Below are 12670 nucleotides of genomic sequence, written 5' to 3'. Positions count from 1 at the left end.
AGTAGGTGAACGTTACGTTTTGAGTGGATGACAGCGCTCCTCCGTCTCCAAGCGGGCTCTGCGTATCCAACACAGCCTGGATCATTTCTCGTCGCACTCCCTACATCCAAGTAATGATGTATGCAGTGTTATCAACTAAGCTGGCTGACCCCCCCAAACCGTAGTAAGGATACGTCCAAAGACCGCTAGCTCCTTTAGCTCGGGTTAGCTCGTTACGGCAACAACACACTAAATCACGGGACTTTGTCTGCGTTGAAGAACTGCACTTTATTCACAGCACTGCAGGGTGATACACAGCCTCTCTTATTATTGTGCGGCTCGCACAATAAGAGGAATAACTCAAAAATATGCAGGGTGACAGAGATATTCACCTGCGGCTGGCTAATGTATGTCTGATATCATGTATGTATATATGCTATGTAATGTCTCTTCGTAGAATAAGATGTGTAATAATAATTAATCTAAAATAATATTTTGGCTTGAACAAATATTGCGTCTCCTGCAATTTGAAATTGCAGTAAGCTGTATTGCTATTTCAATAACATTTGTATTAATTGTTCAGCCCTACACTACAGTATATGCCAATATTGTTTAAAATAAAAAAAACATTTGCAGAAAGTAAGCTGATCCACTTTTCTATGTTGATAAGAGCTTTGAAATGAGAAAAATAATGGGACAAAAATAAATCAAGGGACATTTAGAATAGATAAAAAATGTGTGATTAATTGCGAGTTAACGATGACATTAATGTGATTAATCGCAATTAAATATTTTTATTTTGACAACACTAGTAATCACCTGATGTTTCCGTCAGTCACTATTGAATTAAAACGAATGTTGCTGTAGACTAAACTGGTTCCGTCTGTTGACGTGTGTCTTAGCCAGCAGAAAAAGGGTGTATGAGGAGGGTCAGTGATGCTGTGGGACTGGTAGTCACACTCATGATATAGTTAAGGATTTTACATTACATTTTAATTTAAATCAGTCTATTGTCTCCGTCACCAACAGCAACACTGCATAAAACAAAAGTAAATGTGTTGATAATGTTGTGTAATATGCCTACAGATAAACAATTAATATACTGTATGTTTTTCCCAATTTTCAGATATCTGCAAGAATGGGCATTTAATCAAGTGGAAATGTAAGTTTTGTCCATTCTTCAGTGCGCAAGGAGCCTTTAGTGTATTTTCATTGTCTTTATAAAGCTTTATGCAGCTCCAATTTCTTTCTCTCATGCCCCCTTTTCTGTATTTTGTCATTTGTTTCAGCTGAGTGCTGAGTTCGACAGAGTTGTCACCAAAAACCTGCTGGAGTCATTTCTGGAAGGACTAGATGCCACAATGGCAAGTCTGTTGGAGCTCTACAAAGCTGGGGTGGCATCAAAGAGGAGGTCAAACCTGAGCAGTGTTCTACAGTGTCTTCAACAGGAGGTATGGACTGTTCAGGAAAACAAATCTAATTTCTTATAAGTATGTACCAAAATAAGATGATTATAGAGGATTCTATTGCATTTACATACTCTTGCCTTTTTTGTGTAGGACACAAACCAACACAAAAGAACAGCTGCCTTACTTGATCTGGCTGAGGATTCGTCAGATGTAATCAGGATGTGTGATGTAAGTCAATGTATTTACTAGAGCTGGAGAAATTACTCGATTAATAAATTAATCTTCATCTACTTTGATAATTGATTAATCGGTTTGAGTATTTTTCTTTAAATAAGAAAAAATAAGTTTTCTGATTGTTCAGCTTCTTAAATGTGAATATTCACTGGGAATATAATTTCCAGGTTTGAAGAACACTGATCAACATTTTCAATGTTTACTGACATTTTATTGATGAAACAACGATTAATCAAGAATTTTGAAAATAGTTGTTATTTGCAGCCCTAGTCTTTTATACAGATTTTTTTTTGCCATAATTAAAATATATACAATATTCCAACTACCAAGGACTAATCTGAAACTGTCAGTCTTTAACATATTTAACAAAATCTTCTACACAGAATTTACAGTAATAAAATGGAGGACTAGCCTGGCTAATGTCAGACTGTATCTCAATCTTATTTGAGATTGAGTATTAGTGCAGACCTTGTCAGAATAAAGGTTCAACCACTGTTCAGCATCAGTACATGTTATACAAAACAGTACAATTTAAGAAAGATGCAGCAACCTGGCCCTCAATAGGCTGTATTAAAGGGGGTTATGTCTGTAAAATTTTTAAGTATTGATAAAATAATGAGATGTCACAACTGTTCTATCAGTATATTTTGACGTTCATAAAAATAAAAAAAAACATGTTTTCCTTTTATGATAATTTAATTGTCTTTATCTTCGTCATCAGGCTCATGGAGAAACCCTTGATGAGAGGAATGCAGGTTGGACTGTTAATTGGACATGAGGAATCTCGGCACGGTGCATTTGCTCTCAAAATCTTCAACGTGGCTGTGGTGGTATAAGAGACAATCATTCTTCATGACCTACAGGATGTGCCCACAGGCTTCGCCATGCTGATGGGAGCAGCATACTGCCTGAACCTCCAGTACCCACACCACATTGGGCCAAATTATAATGTGGAAATGTATGATACTTAACAACTTGTCTTTGGTGTGGTTTAGACATTTTGGCTGGTTTTGTTAGCACAGCTGTTTTTTAAGCTGCTGTTTAACGTGGTTCAAATAAATGACTGCAAGAGCTGCAAGAGTCGATTGTGATTATTTCAAATCATTAAGCTTGATAGCATCAGTCAAAATAAAATAGACATTCAAATTAAAACAAATATGAAATTAAAATTTTCTTAACTTGATAGGACAAGTTGTGTCAATATAAAATAGTTGTATCAACTTGAAATTGTAATTTATTATAATGCAGAAAGTGACTTTTAAATCTCTGTAAATACAGGATATTTATTTGTTTGAACTTGCTGTAACGAGTTGAACCACAAAGCGATTGAAAGTTGAATCAACTTTATAACTAATAGAAGAATGTTGAGATAACTATACCACTGCACTTTACTCAACTTTATTAACTTGAGTTTATTAGTCAAAACAAGGATAATGCTTAAGTTGAGTTGAATTGCAATTCTAAGGCAGCAGGTGAACTTCCGTTTGCAAGTTGAACAGACTAAAAATGTCTTACAGTGTAAAAGTAACTTTTGGGATAGTTTTGCAGTGGTTAAAGCTCAAAAACAAGCTGCGGGAAGTAAAAACTAACATGAACTGAACTGTGACTCGGTTCAATTAGGGGTTGTAACATTCAGCCGGTCCGAGTTTGCTTTCACACTGCACTTCAGTGAAAGGAAACAAACCTTTTGAATAACATATTCCCCTCCTCGCCTGAGGTGGCGCTGCATCGAGAATTACTGAAGGAGAAAACAAGGCAAATAATGAACAGGAAAACTCGCTCATCTGTTGATTAATGCAGGGCAACTTCTGTTTCCTCCACATAAGAGCAAAACATGGAGCTGCATCAAATCCTATCAGTCTTGGTCTTTTTAAATTGTGTTTTATGTGAACATATGACACTTACACACTGCTCCCCCATTTCTCCTGGCTACCGTTCTACACACGTGTATGTTTTGCTTGTGTTTACCAACAATGCCCTGCCTTGTAGTCCACTACCTGCATTTGGTTCACTTGAAGCGAAACAAGACTTTTGTTTTTAGGCGGACCAGAGTTTGCTTCTATGGTCAGAGTTCGGTTGTACATTCACACCTTCCCAAACGAACCGGACTTTCCGAGCAAAATAATTTGGGTTCAATTAAGAAGGTCTGGTGTGAATGCACCCTTAGAAGACATTTTTTACTGTTATTTGTTGGCACTTTCAGCCACAGCAACAGACTTTCTCCACTCCTCTGGTGAGCCTGCAGAGCTTTCTGCAAGGATGACTCTCGGCCCATATTCCAACCGTTCGCTGCTTTCTCCTTTTATGAGCTTGGCCTTATGCTCCCGCCTTCCCTCCATCAGTCATGATGTAAAATTAATCACACACTGTGCAGCATAGGAATGCTGCAGCGTTACACAATGCAAAACATGCTATTCTGAGGAACACTTAGGGAGTTGATTTGATGATGGTTTGAATGTAACTGAGATTAGTTTAGATTGAAAAGTAACAGGCTATAGCTTTAAAGGTCCAGTGTGCAAGAATGAATGACATCTGATGCTGAGACGAGACTGTAACAAACAGGACTCCCCCTTCTCTCCCCTCCAGTTCCCAAGTGCATCAAATAACTAAAATGGCCTTCACCAGAAAGGATGTCATTGTTCTTTATTTGAACAAATTCCAGTCTTTTCACAGCGCCACCCTAGCACCCATGTCCAGTCTTTATGGACTGAGAGCAGTATTAATCTTCTCATCCAAGTCTCAGCAAGAAAGTGGTTTCCACACACCGGTGTTGATAACGTGCCAAAACCTCCGAAACAGAAACAACAATATGTTTTTGTCCTTATCTTGCAGACTTTATCCCCAAAATAATCCTCTGTATTTCATGGTAGTAAACCCACAACGAGACAAATATTCACCTTTTCCTGGTACTGGCGTCTAGACGAGTCCAGAGACTGGATAAGTGCAGTTGCGTGGCCGATGAACATGGCGTAGCAGGTGGCTCCTACGATCATACTCAGCATGGTCAGCCAGATGTCCGACATGCTCTCTGGGGCTTGTCTTCCATATCCAATGCACAGCATGTGGCTCATGGCCTTGAAGAGTGCGAAGGAGTAGAGTTCGCTCCATGAGTCATTCTGTAGGAGACATGGGAAAACAAAGGGGGATCAGAGAGTGACATTGTTTTGTTGTGTGAGGTAACAAAACATAAAGAGATAGAAAGAAATGAAAGAAACTAAGTTTTTCCATTTTCCTTTAACTAAGAGTTGAAGGAAAATGCCTCATGTGGAGGATGAAGCGGTAGAAGATGGATCTTTATTCTGGCATCAGCTCCTCAACAGACATGCCATGTGTGACATGTGACATAATTGGCTCAGCCATGTGGTTGGAAAAAGTACAATTTGTCTAAATCGTACTGTGACAATAAAAGATCCGATCACCTACTTCTCCCTAACTCCTTTCTTTTGTATTTTTACTTTTATGCTCCAGTGGTTTTGACCCGATGACCTGAGCCTGTCATCTCTGACAAAGATGTACTGCTGAGGCCCATTCCTGTGGACATGTATGTCAGATTGTTAAAGAAGAGAGAATAGAGAGTGCTATTCAAAGAATAAAAGTGCAAACGAGTAAGACATTCCTGAAAAGTGTGCGTCTGTGTGTCTGGAGATTGTGGTGGTGGTTTGGTGGAGAGCCTAATCATCATCACTGAGCAGTTTCACCTTGTCTTGGCCAAGCAGAAGGAGATGAGGGGGGGAAAAAGGGGGGGGAGTGTTAATGAGGAGCCTGCGCATCTGCCTTCTTCAGTCTGCCTTTGATTGGTGCTCAAGCACTCAGTCAATTCTAATTCTCTCATGTAAGAGTCATTAAAAGCTCCTTGACGCGCACCAATGAACCTCACATCATGTCCTCAAACAGGTGTGGCTCACACACACTGTCCAACCCGTGTGTTTGTGAGTGTCCCGGCTTGGGTTGAGTGGTGTCCTCAGCCACTGATTGACTGCTGGGGCTCTTCTCTGATTTGTATATCTTCCCAGGGACATTTGCATTTCATTTGAGATTCAAATGTGGTTGGAGGTGAAAGAGGTTCCCATCAGGTCTTATCATCAGGTGAAAATAAGTGTTTGATAGGTGATTTGAAGAACCACAGGAAAATGAGATGAGAATTCTAAACATCAGAATAACTAGAAAGTTATTATGAGTCCACTTAGCTCCAACCCAAACCATGACTTCAATTTTCATATGTTTGTTTGTGTGCCATAACTTGTTGCCACAACTCTGTGTCCACATTCAGTGCAGTCTTTCACATCAGAGATGCAATTTTAAGGCTTTTATGTGACTGATTTTTTTTTTCTTCCAACAGTTACATATCTAACTCATCACAGTGTGACATTCAAAATAGTAATTATAAACTTTATTTGTATAGCACCTTTCATACAAGGATTGCAGCGCAAAGTGCTTCACAATAAAAGGAAAATAAAAATTTAAAAAGCAAATACAACAATAAAACACAACACAGAAAATGTAAAGTCTAAAGTCAAAAAGTAAAAACCCCTGTTTTAACTTTGAAATAAAACAAAATATGCAAATAAAACAGTAAGATACAACACGGGGTAATAGGAAAAGACTAGAGTCAAAAGGTTAAAACTCTGTTTTAACTTTTAAAACACAACAGAGGGTGGAATAAAAAAGGATCTAGTTGAAGGCTCGAGTAAAATAACAAGTTTTAAGTCTTCTTTTAAAAATCTAATTAACCAAATATGTACAACAGTGACTATGTGACAAACCATGCCTTCTGATAGACATCCTTGAGTACTTTCTGTTGTGTTAAGTGGTAAGAGTTTACTCTCCTCACTTCGCCTCAGAATTACTCACAATTGTTTATTCACATTGCCAGTGAAAACCTTCAAGGCCGTGTCCAATAAACTCAGAGATTATTCTATTAACTATTCTGTAAATAGTGATTGAGAATATGTGGAAAAAAAAAGGTGAGTAAAGAATTATGGAGTAAAGACTGAAAACAAATTCTGACCAGTTTTCTTACTTATTTTTTTAGAGTGTGTCTAAAATATGGCTCGATGATGCCCAGGAGCCATAGTTAACATAACTCCTCCTCAAACACTATAATGACATAAAACCCCTCAGTGAGGGATTTTAAGTGGAGAAATCACAAGTGGTGATGGCTTATGAACCGAACTAGTCTCACAACAACAGTGAGCTTTGGACGGGTCAATAGGACACCGTTAACCTTTGACAACTGGTAACTCTTCCCAGTCTTTAGTCAGCAGACAACCAGAAACTCACATACAATGAGCCAGTAAGTGGTATTGACCTTATTAAGTGCCTGTTAATGCAGGAATGAGAGCATACTTCATGCCGGATTTTGTATGTGATTGTATGAGCAGGAGAAGCAACACTGCCCAGCTCGAACCACTCTGTAGGAGTTTAAGATAATTATGAGATGATAAAAGCTGACATAGTGTACAGCTGTCTCCTACTAGTGAAAATGTCAACTTCCATAGTAACACAGTAAACTAATTCTGCAGACATACCACCCTAAGATGGGGGTGGGGGTACGGAACAAATGAAATTAGCTCTTGTTTTCATTTCATTTGCCATTGGACTTCACTGGGCACTGTGGAACATGGCTAATTACATTTAGGGAGGAACACACAGGGAGAATGGGACGATCCATGATGCACAATGGCATAATTATAGAATTTGAGTGTGCATGCTAGCACAGCCTTCTGGGCATACATGGTGTTGGACTCGCAGCGTGTATTTGATGTAGGTAGGTTTGATTTTTGCCAGTCATGCTGCTCAGCATCTCTCTGAGGTGTGTGCAAGTCTTTCTTAAACTGAGACTCCAACATCTATATATATATATATACATATATAGATGTTGGAATATATATATATATATATTATTTTAATATATCAAATGTAAAGTAAAGTAAATTGCCATAACATTGCTTGTTGTCAATGGTAGGATTCATTATTTAGAACCAGTGGGATTGTGTTTGCATTCATTATTTCAAACCAAGTACAGGGGGTTGCAAGATGCTTCGGTGTATAATTACTTTACAATGAAAACATAGAGACTTTGGGGCAGAGGGTGGAGAGTTGGGGACAATTCCCTTGCTTAGAAAGTGAATTTTCAAGCAGAATAATGGACTGATGAGCATGTCGAGGCATGTTGTTAGCTATGCTTTCAAAGATAAATGCGTGTTACAGGTTTAGAACCATAGCTGGAAATGGAACATTCAATATGTTTCTCTTTGTCTACAGGAAACTCGATATTAGCTTTAGGTCGAAAAGGTTTGCTGGTTCTCTGAATATAAGTAACAGTATATACTTATATACAATTAAATATTTTACCCAAATCATTCATATGTGTCTCCAGTGACAAACTGCTGTGTACTTTTAATGGGCTCTTTGCACAGCAGTCATTTTAAAGCAGCACAAGCTCAAGTTACATTGCTCATTAAGCAACAGTTGTGGTCAGTTTATGTCAAGGAAGTGTGACAAAAAAACAGTATGCACCCTGACACGGAGGAATCTAAATGTCATTATTAATTTGTGATTTTGACGGTTGCTGTGCAAAAGGCCAATTAACTCTATCAGATCCAAAGTTGACGCAGAATTTGACTCAGTGGATCTTGGTTTACTGCTCAAATTAACTGATGTTTATTTGAGTTTAACTCTTCTTCCACCTGCACAACATGAGACAAATCAGATCAGAAAAAATCCTGTCAATAAAGGATGCTGAAAAGCTTGTTCATGCCTTTATTACATCTAGACTAGACTACTGTAACTCATTATCATCAGGATGCTCTAAAAAGTCTCGGAGGAGTCCAGCAGCACTGGTACTGACAGGAACCAGCTCTTTACACTTGCTCCTTGTAAAATTAAAACATTTAAAATCCTCCTCCTTGCATGTAAAGCACTCAGTGATCAGGCCCTGTCATATCTCAAAGATACGATTATTCCTTACCCCACAAATAGACCACTCCGCTCTGAAAATGGAGGCTGGAGGCCTGCTTGTTGTTCCCAGAGTCTCTAAGAGTAGAATGGGAAGCAGAGCTTTCAGCCACCAAGCTCATCTCCTGTGGAACAGACTCCCACACTCTCCCTGCATTTAAAGTTCAAATTAAAACTTTCCTCTTTAATAAAGCTTAGTTAGGGCTGGTTCAAGTGAACTCTGAACCATCGCTTAGTCATGCTGCCTTATGCCTGGACTGCTGGGGGAACAGGCATTATGCAGCGAGCACTCTCCGTTCCTCCTCTTATTTGTTCTTATTTTACAGGTATTCCTGCTTCCAGAGCTTCAATGCTACAGCTCTAATATACTATAAAAATACCCATTATTATATATTATATAGCTACTCATTACTGCTAATGTTAATATTATCCTCTTTTCTTGGGGTCACATTGAGGAGGAGCTGGAACAAATCCCAGATGGCGTTGTGGCGAGAGGCATGATGTTACACCCTGGACGAGACGATGATAATGATGACGATAAAGGTTATTAATGTAATTGATTTTTGAAATGTTCCCGCTCTCTATTTCTCCTCTATCTTCCTCCCTCCTTTCCATTCTTCTTTTCACCCACTAACCCTCTCCCCTTCCTCCTCCGTTCTCTCCTCTCTCGTACCCCAACCGGTCGAGGTAGTTGTTCGTACATTCTGAGTCTGGCTCTGTCAAGTGCATGCTCATTGTGTTCCTCTGTAATAATTGTAATGTAAACAATCACATAATGTACAGTATACATACAATGTGCAGTATTTTTGTATTTTTTCATATTTAAATCTGCCTCCTGTCGACTCCAAGCCCTGTGGCTATTTGCAGAGGAGAAGCAGGTTCATGCCCTCTGAGGGTCACATCATCATGGAGTGTGTCCATCACAGGGTCGAGCCTCTGCTTTGGGACACAGCTGTACATTTCAGACTGCTGTTGATGTGCATCCATGTGCATCCAGACAGTATGCCTCGAAGATGATGCAAGCTGTGGTCATATAGCTCCAATTGCAAGCATCCGTTCTGAGATGACTGTTTAAATTATAGAATGCAATATTTAAAGAAAATATTATCAGTACATTTATTTGCTAACAATTGCTAAATCATTCTGTTGATGCACAGATGTTCACGTCTCTCTCATGAGCTATGATTACTCTGATAATCCTGTGATATTTACGTTAGCAGCAGCATCAGGTTTAAACTAAGCAAAGCTAACACGAGTCCCTTTTCCACCACAAGCACTTCTCTCATTTACCTGGGATTTTGAAAAACCTCTGTGCGTTTCCACCTAAATTACCCAGGGAAAACCTTACCTCGACTCTAAGCTATGACAAGGGATTTTTCAGATTACCAGGAACTCTGGAGGGGCGAAGCTGTGTGCTGAAGAATGCTGATTGGTGGAAAACACATTGTGCAGCTGTTTCAGTGATGCCAATTTACTCAGTGAGTATTCAGAGCCCTGTAGTGACAAAAAAACGACTTTTTGAGAAACTGACGTGGAAGTACGCATTGTTCAAAAGGTCAATTCAGAACTATTTTGAGGCTCGATTTACAAACACCATTCCACTGAAGCTCTTTTGCAACCTCGCTCCACACTTCTTGTAATTGTTTTATAGTTTTTTGTTTTTTTTTATCGAACCTTCAGGTGCAGTGGAAACACAATCCACACAGATTACTGGGAATTATTTTCCCCAAGTAAATAAATTCCTGGTAATTAAAGTTCCTGGAAATGTTGGTGGAAACGTGGCTGTTAACATCAGCCTCAACTGTCCTTTTTTTTATTTCTATCATGAGTGGAGAGAAAACATGAATATTTACTTAGTGTTGCATCTATGAATGAATGCTTTATCCTTGGAATCTCGTGGCCCAGGAAGATCAGTAATCAAGACCCACTAAGAACAGGCCAGGAACTGGTGGAAGTCACCATTAGAAGAAGGAAACGGAGCTGGATAGGCCACACCCTATGAAAGCCTCCTGCATCCATCACTAGATCTGCCCTTGAGTGGAATCCTCAAGGGAAGAGAGGAGAGGTGTCAACAAGGACTTATCCAAAACCAACACCTCGTGGCAAGAGGTGAGGAAGACCGCGTGTGACCGGAAGCGCTGGAGACACTTCACTGAGGCCCTATGCTCCCGGACGGGTGAAGAGGATTAAGTCAAGTCAAGCATCTATGAGCATGATAGCACGTTAACGTTAGCATTTAGCTAAATCGCCGCTACATAACCACTAAAAGGGACTTCTTATAAGTGAAAGAGTCTGTTTGGAAACATATTAACATCATTGTTGTTCCTATTTATTCTACTCATAGACAAACTTGCATTCATAAGTCCACCAAGCTATGAGATGAATGATGACTTTTCTTCTTAAAATGGGGTTGGTTTCACAGGGAAAAGTTGACCCACAAAAACAGCAGTTTCAATGAGGCTGTAACAGTGTTCCATTTTATAAACAATTTATTCATTTTAATCTAAGGCTTCAGATTGGATCCGACTGGAGCATTTCCTCTTTGACTAAATGCGTGTGTGTGTGTGTGTATATGGCTAACCTCAAAGCTGACTTATTTTTTCCAGAATTTAATAATTCACGAGGAACATGGACATGAAATTACTATAAGTTTCACGTAACTGCAATAAATTGACCATGAAGCAGCACAAAACGTCCTTTCCCTGGACCCAAACAGGTCTGATTCATGAGCAGTTTCACATAACAGAGACACAAATACCCTCAAACAATCTGAATAAATCCAAGGATTCAATCCGTTTCCATGAGTTTTCCATTGCTGTTGTGGTCACTTTTATAAAAATGATAATTCAATGAATAGGCTGTTGGATACTAAACACTAGATGATGAAAATCTTCAGTAAATAAAACATACCAGAAGATGTTTGGGATGTTCACAACATCCATTCATTTACATATTCAGTCTCTATTAAAGTTAGATTATCATTAACATTTCCAACAATGATTTAAACGTCAAGCACACAGTCTATTTCATTTGGTGTCCTGTTATTATGCTGTTCCTCCAGGACTCAAATGTGGCAATAAGTCTGTGAGTATAACTAAACATTAATGAGAATTTTAATAGACATTGTTCTTCTTTCTGACAGTGGATCATCTGCCAAAACCATAGACACTAGAAACAAACACTAGTCTCTCGTGAGAACGGGGGATCATCACGTAGTAGGAGTCATAAAATATATTTGGAGAATATTTGCCAGCTTTTTACCTAATATCTCTGAGCCACATGAGCTTGTTCACTTCTTTTAGCACAGTCACATTTTATCTGTAGAGCACGTTTAAAACAACCGTGGTTGACCAAATTGCTGTACAGAACCACATCGATAAAAATAATACAGTGCATAATAGCAGCGAACAATCGAAATACTATATTACACTGCACCACTTGCTTTACACAACACAAGAACACAAGAAACAAAACACTTGATATCTGTCACAATAGCTGCCAGCTGCAATAAATGGATACTCGGCTCATTAAAAACGGTCCAGCAAACATAAATCTCTTGGAAATGTCTTTCCAAATAATATCAGGTGTTACAGTAATAGGAGTAAAAATGGCCAGAAATGTTATGTCACGATTCATATTGTGAATTGGGTTGAAAATTATTTTTCATCTTGAAAAAGTGGATTATAAGAAACTACAGGGAACACTGACTCCGATCGTTTTGGTTATTAATGTCCCTATTGATGTCGACTATGTTTGTGTGTTGATACAATGCACGTGGGTTGATAACAAAGCGACATTGGTGTACACTGACATCAGCCGAGATAACATTTTACAAAAGATTCAGAGTTCAAACTAAAGCACAGAGAAGAGAGAGGCTTTGCTCGGATGCCATTGATCCAACAGCCAATCAGCCTGAAGGAGGCGGGAAGAGGCCATGATTATCTGGTCTCTCGTGACCAGTGTGCTGCAGAAGCCTGATTATTGGACTTGTAGGGGTTCTCCGCTGTCAGCTTCATGTATATTCTCTACTAGTTACAGATATTGTCTTTGAGTGACAGCTGAATGCATTACAGAAAGGAAGAAAGTTACTC

The 12670-nt window shown here is 39.0% G+C and overlaps 1 protein-coding gene across 1 annotated transcript in view; it reads right to left on the bottom strand.

Moving 5' to 3' along the window:
• hcn2b (hyperpolarization activated cyclic nucleotide-gated potassium channel 2b) overlaps positions 1 to 12670 on the bottom strand; it is a 51805-nt gene that overhangs the window by 25673 nt on the left and 13462 nt on the right. Inside the window, exon 4 of the mRNA XM_058639155.1 lies at positions 4520 to 4738. Within this exon, the coding sequence (XP_058495138.1) occupies positions 4520 to 4738 (219 nt within the window). The remainder of the gene's footprint in view (positions 1 to 4519; positions 4739 to 12670) is intronic.

This window comes from Solea solea, chromosome 9, assembly GCF_958295425.1.
Source record: "Solea solea chromosome 9, fSolSol10.1, whole genome shotgun sequence".
Lineage (NCBI taxonomy): Eukaryota > Metazoa > Chordata > Actinopteri > Pleuronectiformes > Soleidae > Solea > Solea solea.
Note: the sequence above shows the minus strand (reverse complement) of the source record. Positions and strands in the feature narration are given on the sequence as shown.